This window comes from Carettochelys insculpta, chromosome 9, assembly GCF_033958435.1.
Source record: "Carettochelys insculpta isolate YL-2023 chromosome 9, ASM3395843v1, whole genome shotgun sequence".
Taxonomy (NCBI): Eukaryota; Metazoa; Chordata; order Testudines; family Carettochelyidae; genus Carettochelys; species Carettochelys insculpta.
The window spans coordinates 57,213,603-57,228,734 of record NC_134145.1 but is presented as its reverse complement, the minus strand read 5'-3'; the positions used below and the strand labels follow the sequence as shown (position 1 = coordinate 57,228,734).

Below are 15,132 nucleotides of genomic sequence, written 5' to 3'. Positions count from 1 at the left end.
GCTACCCTAAGCAGAGCTACTCTGATTCTTCCCCAGTGAGTGATGGGAGAATCTCCATCCTTCTGGCATCTCTACAGATGCCTGGTAAGCAACACCACATAACAGCTGTTGATCAATAGGTGACCGCAGTGATGATTTGGAAGCAAAAGCTAGTTTCCAGAAGCATCCTGATTGTTTAAAGTGCCTTTGGTGGGGGGGTGAGTGTGGGGTTATCTCAGGTTTACCCCAGCCTGGCACTTAGCATTGTGACTGGCACAACACAATACACTGCATCCACATAAAGTTATCTGTGCAGCTACAGAGCAATGTGCTGCTGGAGGAGTGATCCTTCACAGCCTGGACATGATTTAGTTGAAGGGTGGGGAAACCCCATTGCTCACAGTCTGCAATGCAGCCCCTGAGGCCAATCAGATAAGCAGAGGGTGGTGCCTGGGAGTGGCTGGGGACACAGAGTCATGTGTGCCCCCCAAGGAGCTGCTTCAGGTAAGTGCCCCCTGTCACCCAGACCACGCACCCACAGCCTGCTCCTGCATCCCCTCCCACCAGACCCTCCACTCACAGCCTGCCCCTGCATCCCACTGCCACACAGACGCCACACCACAAGCCCGCTTCCAGGCAGCTCCCTCCCACACTGAACCCCTCATTTTTGGCCGAACCCCAGACCTGGGGCACCTACAAAATCTAGCCATGTCCCCCCTCGGCTCTGGGGCTGGTGTGTGAGGAGAATGAAGGGAGTGTCGTCTTTTTTGTTTGGTTGGTTGATTGATTGGTTTTGTTCCCAACCCGTGTTTTAGATTGTAACATGCTGAGGTCCTGGGAAACTATCTTTCCCCCACACCCTGAGCATCTCTGCCCTCTTAGAATGGGAGCCTGCTTTTCTGACAGAGGTATTCCTGTTCTTCTCTGACTCACAGCCTTTTAAAAACAGACAAAGCTTCCTTGGGACTGCTCACCCCTGGCATGGACTGTGAAACAATCACTTACGTTCTGTCCTTCTCACCAAAGTGCTCGCCCATGTTCCTGATGAACTTCAGCAGGTCTGTGACACAGTTTTCATAGCTTTTCTTCTTCTGCTTGTTCTTGCTCTGGTTCCTGTTGTTGTTGAAGGGGTTGCACATACAGTCCAGAACCAACGTGTCAATCTGAAACAAGCACTCTGCATTAGAGTCCCAGAATCCTGGGGCTGGAAGGGGCCTCAGGTACTGTAACTTGAGGCCATTGCTCCTTGTTCTGCCATCAGTTACTATTGAGAGCAGCTGCTCTCCATCCTCTTTGGAGCCCCCCTTTCAGGAAGTTGAAGGCTGCTATCAAATCACCCCTCACTCTTCTCTTCTGCAAACTAGATAAGCCCAAATCCCTCAGCCTTTCCTCCTAGGTCATGTGCTCCAGCCCCTTGATCATTTTAATTATCCCACCCATTCAAATGTACCAACATTCAACATTTCTCCCGGCTGCCGTGATCAACCCCTACAGAATTACCATGCACATATAAATTTCTCACAGATGGAGCAATATCTTATGGAACTTATATTAAAATGAATGTTTACCAACATATAAGATCTGGAATTTCCAAATCTGAAGAAGTGGGTCTCTCTCATGAAAGCTCATCACCTAAAAAATTATGTTGTTAGTCTTTAAAGGGCTACATGACTGCTTTTTTTGTTTTGTGAAGATACAGACTAACACAGCTACCTCTCTGTGGTTATTCAACATACAAAATGTCTGTTTTTATCTATTTTTGTTGTTGTTTTTGTACTCTGCATGCAAAGGGAAAATAAAAGAGCCTTATAAAAAAACAGAAAGTCAACTCTTTCACAGGCACGCAACACAACCGTGGATACCCTGATTTTTCTCAGGTCTGCAAAACAGAAACGTTAATGGGCGAAGACAAAATACATGATGTTTCAGCCCAATTCAGAAAGGAAATTTTAAGAAAGCTGGGAAAAATTCAGAGGACAACTTAAAAGAAAAGAACCTTCTCAGTTTATAGAAAAGCATTTGCTGCTGGTGAACAATATATTAATGGTTATAGTTATTTTAGATAAATGTGTAGTTAGAAACGCCACAAATCTTCATTTGTGTTTTTATGACTAAGGGCTGCATCTCTGGGGCTTTCCTATCTGTAAAGGCAATGGAGGCATGTGTGAACATAGTGAAACCTTTACTTTCTCCAGATGATAGGAAGCGTACCCCACTCCAGTGCAGAGGGCACTCGGAAAGCAATATCAGGAAGAACCTGTGAAAAGGGTATATGGAGTGGGAGAAGTGTAAGTCTCCTCCCTTCCCTGCACATTGACACTGACAATGCGGAGTGATGTGATACCAGGTCCTTTAAATTCTTGGGTTGAATCAACATTGTCTTGGTTTAAGGCACATTAAGGACTAACCTCTCTATGGGGGTTCTAGCTATCAGAAAGTGTTTTGCCCTCAGAGGTGTATGTGTATGGTGTATGTAGCCTTATCTGTGCAATCCAAGCCCTGCTGCACACACTCAGGCCTTTGGTACCTTGATGACCCACTGCGGCGATGTACTTTGCACGTGACCACGTCTAGAGACGGCTTGGCACAGGCAGCGGCTTACCAAGCAGAACATCCCAATAGCACGTAATACCAGGATTCTGAGAGTTTCACAGGCTGCATGTGAGTTTCCAGCTGGCATCAGTTCGAGGTGCTAATTTCAGCCGTTAAAAGTCTCAAAAAATTTGAGAGTTCTCCTGGGCAAGACTTACCATCCAGAGCACCCCTGCCAGGGCCATGTGGCCCTGCCCCAGCTCTGCTTCAGCTTCCCCACCAGGCTTTTCAGCCTATTGCAGTACCAGAGCTAACTAGGACAGTGGTGGGCAACCTGTGGCCCATTCCACGTGGGGCCCACAAGACAATTGGTCTATCATTGGCCGTGCGCAGGATTGCCAGATTCTGCTGGTTTCTGTCTGCATAGACTGTCCCCTACGGTATTACTAAAGTGGCACACAAGTGAAGCAAGGGCATGTGAAGTGTGGCGCGTGCTGGTTGTACACAGTGCTGACTGTGAGAGCCATGTGCTCCCCCCCGCAGCCAACCAAAGCGCTGCTACGGTTCAGTCGGCACACCCCGCAAATGCTAGGTGCACAAGCACAGTTAGCAAAACAACCCAATCCCCAGAGACCGTTTTGGCTATGACAACCTTGCAGCCCACTGAGATGAAGGAGGGCCATCCGTGCGGCCCACTCGCTAATTAGGTTGCCCATCACTGAGCTAGGCCCTCTGGCATAGACCCCTTAGTGAGTTCAACCCCTTTGAGGTAAAAGAGTCCTTTAGACAAAGGACAACAACTCAAAGCACAGGAAACTTCAGCCTCCAGCCCCCATTCTTATAGGTTGTCACAGCTGCAATGGGCTGTCTCAGGATTCTTTGGGCCCTGGTCAACCCAACAACTCAGTCCAGTCCCACTCAGTTACAAACAGCTCTTGCCAACTACGTTCTCAGACACGTCCTGGTCCTCAACCAGACTTCTGTCCCTCACATAGGAGCCATCTGTCTGCTCTCCTTTCCAGACAGCCCTCGGCCACTGGGCTTTCCTCCTCTCAAGTCAAACAGCTGGGACTAACTGAACAGAGCTGACTGGCACTCAGGCCTCCTGGCCCTTCAAGGGGTGGGCCATTCCATCACCCCTCCATGCTCCCTGTGCTACACTGCCACAGCTGAGACTAGCAGAGCCACTCCAGCTGGATTTCAACAGAAGAGGGCTGATGGCAGGACATTTACCAGTAAGGGCCTGGGTCTGGAATTTGCTTCCCCTCTCGGTTTGCTGAGACCTGGGCACAATGCATCTCTTTCCCAAATGCCCTTCTCCTCACACAGACGCTTGGGGAAAAGCAAGGCCGAGACAGAAGGGCACAATTAGGATGGCTGTCACCATGATTTAATGCTCAGTCTTTAGGGGTGTCTGAGTTCCTCTGGGTTGGGAAAGTCCATATTAACAACAGTACTGTCTGAAGAGTGACAGAGGTCAGACTTCCCTTCCCCCCACCCCCATTTATATTCCAGGAATACGCCTTACTCCCAGGAGGCTAGGAACCAGGTGTCACAGAGCTGGCTACATTATTTTTATGCCACCTGGATAGCTCTAGGTGCAAGGGGAATGTTTTCTTTTTCCATTACAATAGCCCTCCATCCTGTCTACACCACACTAGAGGTCTGAAAGGCACAGAAGTGGGGCAGAGGATGTGGGTGCTACACTGGGAAGCTCTGGTTTGTTTGTTTGGTTTTTTTAAACTGTGCTGAAATTGTGAGCCACCTGGGGCCTGGGATGGCTGCATATATTAGTCTTCATACATTAATTAATTTGTTAAATAAGTGAAAGCTGCCTAGAGGCTTAACTAGATGAGAACATTTTGCCACTTTAACTATGTTGGTATAATTAAAGCAGCAACCTACCCCCTTGCTGGAGACAGTTATAAGTATCAAAAAATGCCTTGTAGCATAGAACTGGAAGGGACCTGAAAAGATCATCAAGTCCAGCCCCTGCACTCACTGGCAGGACCTTGCACCATCTATATCATCACTTACCAACATTTATCTAACCTACCCCCAGACACTTGAAAGCTGTTATCATGAAATACATGTGAGGTCCCAACAAAGATTGAACTCACAACCCCTGAGTTATTATTCTCTCCATCAACAGCCCTCTATGAATATAATAGAAGCCTGAGAGACGCAAATTTGACTTGTGTGTATCTCAGGTTAACGTGACTTTGAGTGGCGCCAAGCTGGCGCCTGGCTCCAGGATGCCATATGCCAGCTCCCCACCACTGACAGGAGTGGGAACACTGCCCCCTGGGAGTGGTGGGGAGCTGGGAACCTGGTAGCAGCCTGGCTCCTGGCTGGTTCCCAACTCCTCCGACTTGTGCAAAATTTGAGTTATGCGAGGTTGCCCAGGAACACAACCCTTGCGTAACTTGGGTGTCTAGTGTACAGCTTTTTCCAGTTCTGGAAGCAAAATAGGCTGTGTCTGAATAAGGCACCTTTATACTTGAAACATGGAGATACACCTGCCTCACAGAAATAGGAGAGACCTTGAGAGGTCATCAAGTCCAGTCCCCTGCACTCACAGCAGGACCCATCACCATCCCTGGCAGATTTTTTTTTAATCTAACCTGCCCCAGACCCTTGAAAGGACCCCTCAAGTGAGCTCACAACCGTGGGTTTACAAGGCCAATGCTCTAACCATTGAGCTACCCCTTCCCCCACATATGATGTAACTTTGTCTGCACTAGGGCTCACACCAGTATATCAGCTCAAAATAGCCCCACCTGACAGTTATTGACCCAGATAAAACTTTTAAGAGTAAACCAGGCCTACACTGTACTCATTGTAATCAAGCACCTTCCAAATGCAAGGGTGTTTTCCCAAGTTCCCTCCTCTCTCCTCCCTTGCCAGCCCATGTCACTCACCCTCACACCTGTAGGCCAACACAGGGCAAATTACTCAAGCTGTCTTCTCTGTTTAAAAGGCTTCCCACAACTTAAGCAGCGAGTGTTCAGGGCAATTTCAACAGACCACTCTCTGGAAGCTTCATGCACTACTCCAGCAGCTGGGGAAAGTCCTTGTTAAATCTCCTAGATTTGTTTAGATTTTGTCCTCAGCTCATCTGGATACGGCTTGAGTTACGTTTCCAGTTTAAATTTAAAATGGGGCCTGTAAGTCCTATTAGAAAAGCTTTTCCCTTCTGTGTCCACAGCAAAACAGCCTACCTGCTCAGTCCACTGCTGGAAAGGGTGCAGCTCATCACCATTTAAGGCGCTCAGAATCTCACTGTTGTTGTTGTGGCTCTTGGTGTTACGGGTTTTGATATCCTCCTCGTTCCCAACGTCTCTCAGGAACCTGTACCTGCTGTGGAACCAAAAGCGCATTGGGGATTGTTTATTGCACTGATTCCGGGCAGAATAGGGGAGCAGGTACACCTGCTGTTTTGAGGGTCTGTGATTTTCAAACTCAGCACTTACATCTGCTTGCTCCAGAAAAAGGGATGTTGGAGCAAATCTTTCAGCAGGTTCTCAACTGGACTTCCTTCATCAGGGGAGATCAGACTTTCCATGAGGTCTGTAGTCTCCGCATAGTCCTGTATGCCCTCTGGACAGCTCGCAGAAAAATCCTGTCTATCGTTTTCCTCAAAGGGGACTTTACCCATTGTTACAACATACAGGACCAGCCTTCCGAGCGCCTAAGTGTGAGAACAAATGACGTTTCACTCCAAGCCATGCAACTTCCCACCAAAGAGAAACAGACATAGAAACCGCTTGTACGTCTACACAGCAGCCTTATTTCGAAATAAGCTCTTCCAGAATAGTTTATCTCAAAATAACGCTACTACACACAAAAATGCATTCTGAACTAGCGCTTAGCTATTTTGAAACACAGCGTCTACACACAGAGCCTGTTTCGAAATCGAGCCATAGGACGCACAATGGCTTATTTTGAAATAGGCTCTATCCCCTGTCTTAACAGCACCTATCTCAAAACAGCTATTTCAAAATAGGGGCTATTCTTCGTACAATGAGGTTTACCAATTTCAAAATAAGCCAACCGCTATTTCAAAATTATTTCAAAACAGCAGCTGAGTTGTGTAGACGCTAGGATAGTTATTTTGGAATAACGTCTGTTATTTCGAAATAACTTTGCTATGTACACCTACCCTATCTTCCAAAATCAGCACTCTGGGTGTGAGGCAGGCATGTGTGGATGTGTACAGCAGCACTCACTTAATAAAATGTTTGTATTAGAGAGCCCACCATGCTGAAAGCATAGTGCAAAATCAGTCAGTGACTTTCAGGGGTCAGAAATAAAAACTTCATCCATAATCACTGTTGCTTCTTGCACCATTGTCTCTCGTACAATGAGAATTTCCAGAAACCATTCTGTTACACTTTTCCTTTTGAATATGTAGGACCATCAGCTGATTTGTCCCCCAAAAGCAAAGAAAATAAGTGAACAGAAAGAAGAGAGTAAAAGATGGAAGGGGTGTGAGGAACAGTGATCCCTTTTAGCTGAGCTAACTCCTGGAGAGTTTCAGGTGCCACACAGCTGAATAGCAGAGCACCCACAGAGCATGTGTTTCTATTGGTGGTGCACACCCATGTGCTTTGGTGCACACAACAAAAGTTATTCCACCTCTGGATGAAAAAAAAATAAGAGGGAACACTGGTGAGGAGTAGACTGAAAAATAATATTGGCTTTACAAGAAGTTACCTTCAGGTCTTCGATTATAATATCCCTCTCTCCTTCGTTCAATCTTTTGCTCTTATCAAAATCCGCTAGGCGAACTTTTCCAACAGCATCTGACAAAATAACAGCAGCAATTAAGCCTGTTGTCTGTGTATGCTTTTGCTGTGCTCTTTTTCTCTAGTATCTGGCTGGATTTCTCCTGTGACCCTAGAGCTCTTTGGTAGGTTGTTCACTGGGATGACCTGATCTCTCAGCAGGAGAGCAAAACTAATGGGATACTTAGGGCTGCTGTAATGTATGCACACTAGTTCAAACAGCCTCTCCGTAAATAAAGAGCTCCATCTCGCTGAAATATACGGTCACCTCTGTAATTACACCCGAGGGAATTCTAGGTCAAAAATTTAAAATTTTGCACCTGGGAAATAAAAATTCCACACACAAGTTCAAAAGCCTGCATGCACTCAACAATGAGGCTGCACCTACTCCAGAAACACCCCAGGAACCTGTCCCCTCCATGCCGGGCACATCAAGATAACACATGAGAGGAACAAAGTGGTGCCTCAAGACCCAACCCTGGCCCTTGATCACGGCATGGAGCAGACAGGCTCATTCTGCCAGGATCCAAGTGAGGAGGGCGTTAGTGTGGGGGGGGGAATAGGGTACTGTGTAGGGCTAGCTGGGGGTGGGAGACTCTTTGAGGGGTTTTGGGTGCAGAGGCAATGCGACTCTGCATGGGGTGTCTAGGTGAAGGCTGTAGGGGCTTACTGGGGGAGTGGGGCTGTGTGGGGTGAGGGCCTGAGTGCAGCTGAATGGGGTTCTAGGTGCAGCTGGCCGGGGCCCCTCAGGGTGAATCAGGAGCAGGAGAGGTGGAGTTCGGCAAGGTGAGGGTTGAGTGTGGGGAGAGGGGGAGCTCAGCAGAGGTTGGTCTAGGCACAAGGGTCAGGATGGCCAGGGAAGGGTTCGGTGTGGCAGATGTTCTAAGGGAGAGGGGCAAAGCTCAACAGGGTGATCTGGTCCAAATGCACATGGGATTCCCCTGCAGTGCCCCCACCTCCTGCAGCCGAGAACTGATGAGGATGGGAGAAGCAGAGGCAGGGGGTGAAGCTTGCATGGGAGGGGTTCTGGTGTTGGGGGCATGTGAAGCTCCTCAGGGTCGTCTGGATGTGTGTGGGGATGCAGATGCATGAGGTAGGGTGGACAGGAGAAAAGATGCCCCTACACTGACCCCACCCACTGCAGCTGAGGTGCAATATAGGCAGGAAACAAGGGCAGGGAGGGTATGGAGCTTCCTGAAGCCATGGGGGATTTCTGGGGACATGTCTGACCCAGACCCAGCTGTTCCTCGCAGGAAAAGAGGAGCTAAGTCTTGCACAGGTAGAATTACCTCTCCAACAGCTACTCCGGATGCCCCAAGCGATGCGATCACTCTTGCAGCTTCCCTTTGTTTCCCCTTCAGAAGCCATTTTTAGTTTTTCCACAAAGAAGCAGTGAAATTTGCAATGGACATTAATGTTGTGCATGGAGAGAGGTGCAGAATTCCCCCAGGGGCACATAAGGTCCCACATTCTCAACTGTGGTCAACAAAGGACTAAAGTAAGAATGGAAAGAACACATAAGCTAACCTATCAAAATGTTGCGTGGGTGTAGATCCTGGTGTCCAAATCCAAGCTCATGTAGTTTTTGAACAGCTTCAAAGAGGGTCTTCAGAACATCCTTACATTCCACTTCCGTATCTGATGTGCTCAGGTGCTCTTCAAGGTTCTTTTCACAGAGTGAGAGGCACAGATAGAGGCAGCTTTTCTTTTCCTCAGCACCAAAAAGATTTATAAAATGGTTGTGGGTCCGACATTCATCAAGGCATATTTTCTCTTGTTTCGCCATTTCTGTGCCAAGGCGGAATATCTTCACAGCCACCTCTTTCCCATCACAGAGTCCCAGATAGATGCCCCCTTGGGAGGTTCTCTGAATCCTGAAATCATTATGTATGAAGATCTTAAGCTTTCCAATCATAGGACGATACATGTTGTAGAGCTCCTTCAGCTGCCATCCCCAGCGCTTGCTGGTGGGTTCCCAATCTTGAGGTTGATCTGGACAGGCCTTGGCACCATATTGGTGAAGAAGATCTGCCATTTTCTTATTGTATTTCCGACTGGCGATCTGAATAAGGTCCCCAAGATCAGTTCTTGCTCCCCCTTCACACAGAATCTTTGCTATTTCATAATGATTTTTCTCTACAGCTCTCATCAGTGCAGTTTTGCCCTCTCTGTCAGCATCATTGATGTCAACTTCATTTTTCTCTAGTACAGCTTTCACCAAATCCGGACTCTGAACTTCAACTGCCAGGATGAGGGTAGTTTTCCCATGTTCATCTCTTCTGTTCACATCGACACCATGGTCCAGCAGGCAACGAACAATTGGGGCAACTGACTCCCTTTCTTTGTTCTCACTTGGCAGGAAGGCATGGATTAAAGCATTCCTGTCCTGGTTGTCACAGATGTTCACGTCAGCCTTCATCTCATTGACAAGAACTTCTACTGCTGAGAAGTGGCCCTCTCTGGCAGCATCCATCAGGCCTGTTACCCCCCCTTTATTCAGTGCCCTCTTCTCCTCATTAACCACCCTCCCCAAATTAATATTTGCCTTCCTACTATGCAAGAATCTTAAGGCCTCTACCTTCCCATACCAAGCAGCCTCCATAAACGCTGTGAACCCATTGTTATCATGTTCATTGATATCTGACCCCTTGGAAAGGAACAGCTCTAAGAGGCTCACATTTCCTACTATCCCTGCTACAATAAAGGGAGTGGCACCATTATTCTTCCTAGCACATGGATCAGCCCCCTGCTCCAGCAAAAGTTTAATGATCTCCTCCTGCTCCGTCTGCACGGCGCTGTGCAAAGGGGTCCAACCACCTGCTACTGTGGAATTGACATCCACGCCTTCCTCCAACAGCTGACGGACTCTCTCGATGGAACGGTTTTGAACAGCGCTGTTCAGCAGAGCAGCTTTGTCCTCAGCTGTTTTGTTTCTGGAGGTCGAGACTTCCTCCTGGCTGTTACTAGCTGCCTCCATGACTATTCAGATCAGTGGTTCTGCTCGTATTCTGTCCCTTTCAAAGGGAGATTCCTCGACAGATTGTATTCCTTGGGCTCTCCTTTTAAGACGGAAGACACGGATTGGTTACTGCCTTTGTTGTAGGGACACAAATGGAGTTTTGCTGATGAAGTGCCCCAGCACTAGCCTGCTCCAAGTGCCCCATATTCCAATTTTATGCCTAATGAGCAAAGAGAGAAAACAACCCTGTTTAGTATCGGAGGGGTAGCCGTGTTAGTCTGGATCTGTTTACTAATTCTTAAGATTCTACAATTAGGTTTGGTAAGTAATAGTCTGTGGAGCTGCAAGAGATGGGAAACGAAAGGTTACACCAGATTGGTTTCAGAGTGTGTGTGTGGGAAGGAGGATTTTATCAGATGTTCTGTGTGTCCACATGGAAAGGTCATTGCTATTTTGGTTCTGAGTTTCTGATCGGCACAAACTGACAATATAAATGAATTGGTAAACGGGAAAAGAGTAGTTTGTACCTTGAAGTGAGCACATGGTAATAACTCTTGGGTGTGCTCATCAGCTGGGAAAAGATACTCCTCCCAAAGAGTGTTTGTGTAGCCCAATTTACTCTTCATTCTAAGGTATTGTTGAGGGTACCTGAATTATGTAAGTTTGGCTCTGTGCATTCTGCAGTTCCCACAGAAGTACTCTCTGTGCACAAGAAGGCAGGTGATTTCAAGCTTTTAATTTTCAAAAAATCAAGTTACCTTGCCAATCTGAACAGAAATGGATGCAGTGTTGTTATCATTGTGCATCTGCATGCAGCTTTAGGAGTGTGAACTTACCTTCACAGGATGCTGACTCAGGAATCAAACACTGAAATTTTAACTTGAATTATTCACCACCAATGAGTGCATTAGAAAGACCCAGCAGCTGTGCTTCTCTGTAACTTTTCAGTGTTCCAGATGCTGCTTCAGAATTCTCAGTTCACCACAGAAGTTAGCACTACATAATGCCATAGAAAACATGGGTACCTTTTAGGGTCAACATGCTGCAAAATGCACATTGCCTTCAACACATGCATCAAATACTTGGTGCTTCTTGTTCTTTGTTGGAGAGGCTAAATATACACATATCCCTTAGTTTTGGACAGGAGGCTATGGCCTTTGGCTCAGTGAAGAGAACAATGAGAAAGCAATATTAGACAAGATATCCAACGCTACAACTGCCAACCTTCTGTTCAGTGATAAGCACACATTTCCCCATCAGTCTTAGAGTGCATCTACAACAGGAACTTATTCTGAAGTACAGCACTACTTCAAAGTAGCCAGCAGAAAGTCTACACATATTTTCCCTTACTTTGAAGCAGGGAGCCCAACTTCGAAGCCCTTACTCCATTCCTGGGAATGGAGTAGTGCCCTGCTTCGAAGTTTTAAGTTAGAAGTAGGGTGTGTGTAGATGATCAGCTTCGAAGTTGCTTACTTCAAAGTTGTGCTTCAAAGTAAGCAACTTTGATGGTATTTTTGTAGCGTAGACACAGTCTCAGAGGGGTAGCAATGGTAGTCTGTATCTTCACAAAACAAAGCAAGCAGTCCTGTAGCACTTTAAAGACTAACTATGTTATTTATTAGGTAATGAGCTTTTGTGGAAAAGACCCACTCCTAATAAATAAATACACTTGTTAGTCTTTAAGGTGCTACAGGACTGCTTGCTTTGTTTTGTGATTTCTCCATGAAACTTTCTTGACCCTTTCCTCATTTTCTGGGGTCAATCAGGAGGTAATTTAGGGTCTGGTATCACTGACAGCCTCATTTTCTGGGGTCAATCAGGAGGTAATTTAGGGTCTGGTATCACTGACAGGCCTAACTAACATTGCTACACACACACGGAGTAATGGATTTAAAAGGAACCATTCTTATACAAAAGAATTTTACCACTAGATTTCAGAGGGAGAATTTCCTTACAATTTAACACCTTTAACCTTGGCCTGAATAGAAATCTCAACTGGCTTAGGCATTACCAGGACAATCTCCCCACCTTTGATACTCATAGGAATGAGACATATCCAACTTAATTTGCTTCATTAACTGGTCCTACTAGTGACAAGTAACTTCCCCTTTTCTTATCGCCCTCCACCGGCTATATAAACCCCAGATTCTGTTTTTCCACTGTGTTTCCATCTGAGGAAGTGGGTTTTACCCACAAAAGTTCATGACCTAATAAATGTATACATCTCTACGGTACCACAGGACTGCTTGTTATTCAGGATCAAAGTGCATTTCATTTCAGTTAATGTTTTGTTGTTGATCTGACTTGAAAAAGAAACCACGCTGCAAATGTTATAACCCCTTTTCCCCTTTAAAGAAAGGTTACATAACTATTACAGAAAAATGAAAATTCAGCCAAACTGTGAAAGCTGACAGTTGTAACTAATTTTAACACGAACTAGCTCCTTCTGGGCACTTATTTGTGGGTCAGACAGAACTCTCTTAGGAGGAAACTGGCACAAATTACAAAGTCTCGATTACAGGAAAAATTTAATGCATAAAACTTCATGCATTTCATTTTCTTTTCTTAAAACCAAATGAGTAAAGTCACTTCCAGGATTGTTGAAAGGTAATTTTATAACATTTGAGTTACTTACACATTTGCAAAAAACAAGCAGGCCTGTAGCACCTATTATTATAACTAGTCTTTACAGTGCTACAGGCCTGTTTGTTTTTTGTTGAGCTACAGATAAGCATGGCTCCCTTGAGACAATTTGCACATTTGAGTTACTTTGCCATGCTTATTTTCTACACCCTCTGCGACAAACAGTAAAACACCCCACCAAAAAAAGCTACAACCTTGTTAGAGAAACTATTACTGAGTTATGCGTATAACAAGAAGTCCAGTGGCACCTTATACACTAACAGATATTTTGGAGCATAAGTTTTCATGGGCAAAGACCCACTTCGTCAGATGCATGAGTGGACTGGGGGGGGCAGAGCTGACAAGGTCTATTCAGCCAGGGTGGAAATGGCCCATTTGATCGAGAGAGAAGAAAAAACAGTCAGACCACTCAGGGGGGATGTGACCCACTGCCAGGTTCTAAGGGGGAGCCGTGAACTTCCAGCACAGAGAAACTGGTTTTGTAAGGGGCCAGCCAGCCACTCCCAGTCCCTGTTTAATCCTTGGTTGATGGAGCGGAATTTGCAAATGAATTGCAGCTCCGAGATTTCTCCCTCCATTCGATTCTTGCTGTCGCTGTCGCTGCGGCAGGACCGCTCCTTTAAATCAGCTCCTGATGGGTGGTGGCTGACCCCACCGCTTGGGGGAAGGCCCCGCCGCCCCCTGGTCTCTGCCCAACCTCCCCCCCGCCCCCAGCAGAGTGCGGCCCCAGCGCTGCAGGAGGGCGCCGGGGGGGGGGTCTCCGGGCGGAGCAGGGGCGGCCCCAGATGAGGCACTTTGGGAAGGCGGCGGCCCCCACCGCCCGTGCGGCACCCCCTCGCCAGCGCCCCAGCCCTCCTCTGCCCTCTCCCCCTGCGGCCTGACCGGCAGGGCGGGCGGCGCCGGCTCACCGCCGGTGGGAGGGGGGAGCAGAGGCGGCCGCGCGGCCGGACCCTTTGCACCGGGAGCGGGGGGGGAGTGGAGCGTTCTCGCTCCGCCGCCGCTGCTCGCCCCGCGCGGGGAAGGGGCCGGGGCCGCGGCCGCTCCGTCCTTACCTGCCTCGGGCGGCGGCGGAAGGCTCCCCGAGGGGGAAATGGCGGCCTGCTGGGCCCGGCGCTTTTACTTCCCGTTGCCGCCCATCTGGCGGCTCGGCCGAGCGGGGTCCCTCGTCCCCGCGGTTGCGGCGTTACCCCCTGTTCCCACCCCCGAGCCAGAAGACGCTTCAGAGCCCGCCCCCCGGGCGGTGAAGCCAACCGCGCGGGTAAGGCCCGTGGGAATTCAGCCCCTGCTCGCTGCCCCTGAAAGAGTCACCCCAGCCCGGCGTGAGGCAGGGCGCGGCACCGCCGAGATCCACGCGTCGGGCTGCGAGGTGGCCCTTTGCCCATTGTAGTCGTTGTCTTTATGGTGTTTGCTTCAGTTCTGGTCTATATGGAGACTGAACGGGAAGGGACCGTGGGAGATGGCGGAGTCCAGCCCCCCTGCCCTCATGGAATCGCAGAGCTGGAAGGGGCCTCGAGAGGTCATCCAGTCCAGCCCCTGCCCCAAGCAGCCTCAACCGCAGCTAAGTCATCCCAGCCGCGACTCTGTCAAGCTGGGGCTTCAGAACCTCCAGGGATGGAGATTCCACCACCGCCCTAGTTAACGCATTCCAGTGCTAAATATCGCAGCAAAAAAAAGCAGGCCGGTAGCACTTCAAAGACCAACAACGTAATTTATGAGGTGGTGAGCGTTCGTGGGACAGACCCACTTCTTCAGACCAGAGCCAGACCAGAACAGACTCAATATTCACGGCACAGAGCCCCAAAGATAGTAATCAAAGTTGACAAATCAGAAAAAAAAATGATCAAGGTGAGCAAATCAGAGAGTAGAGGGGTGGGGGCGGGAGTCAAGAAATAGGTCAAGCCAAGTTTGCAAAAGAGTCCCTATAATGACCCAGAAAATTTGCATCCCGGTTCAAACCAGGTGTTAGTGTGTTGAATTTGAATATAAAAGAGAGTTCAGCAGCCTCTCTTTCCAAAGTAGTGTGAAAATCCTTCTTCAGTAACACGCAAACTCTGAAGTCATTAACAGAGTGGCCCGCTCCATTAAAATGTCGGCTGACCAGTTTGTGGATCAGGATACTCTCTGGTTTGCTCACCTTGATAATTTTTGTTCTGCTTTGTCCACCTTGATTACTATTTTTGGTTCTATGTGCCTTAAATATTGAGTCTGTTCTGGTATGGCTATGGTCTGAAG

At 47.9% G+C, this 15,132-nt stretch overlaps 1 protein-coding gene across 5 annotated transcripts in view; it reads right to left on the bottom strand.

Annotated features, from left to right (window-relative positions):
* Window positions 1-14,528, bottom strand: part of RNASEL (ribonuclease L) — a 29,077-nt gene extending 14,549 nt beyond the window's left edge. For 3 of the 5 annotated variants that reach the window (XR_012646564.1, XR_012646563.1, XM_075002683.1), the window contains exons 1-6: window positions 13,953-14,527; window positions 8,826-10,477; window positions 7,228-7,316; window positions 5,985-6,202; window positions 5,733-5,871; window positions 985-1,142 (exon numbers count right to left, since the gene is read on the bottom strand). Coding sequence is in view for 3 of the 5 variants with exons in the window: in XM_075002683.1 (XP_074858784.1) it covers window positions 985-1,142; window positions 5,733-5,871; window positions 5,985-6,202; window positions 7,228-7,316; window positions 8,826-10,275 (2,054 nt within the window). In the remaining 2 variants the exon portion in view is untranslated. Of the gene's footprint in view, window positions 1-984; window positions 1,143-5,732; window positions 5,872-5,984; window positions 6,203-7,227; window positions 7,317-8,825; window positions 10,478-11,093; window positions 11,254-13,952 lie in introns of all 5 variants that reach the window. The other 2 variants (XM_075002684.1, XM_075002685.1) reach the window with 2 other exon arrangements.
* Between the last annotated feature and the right edge of the window lie 604 nt (window positions 14,529-15,132).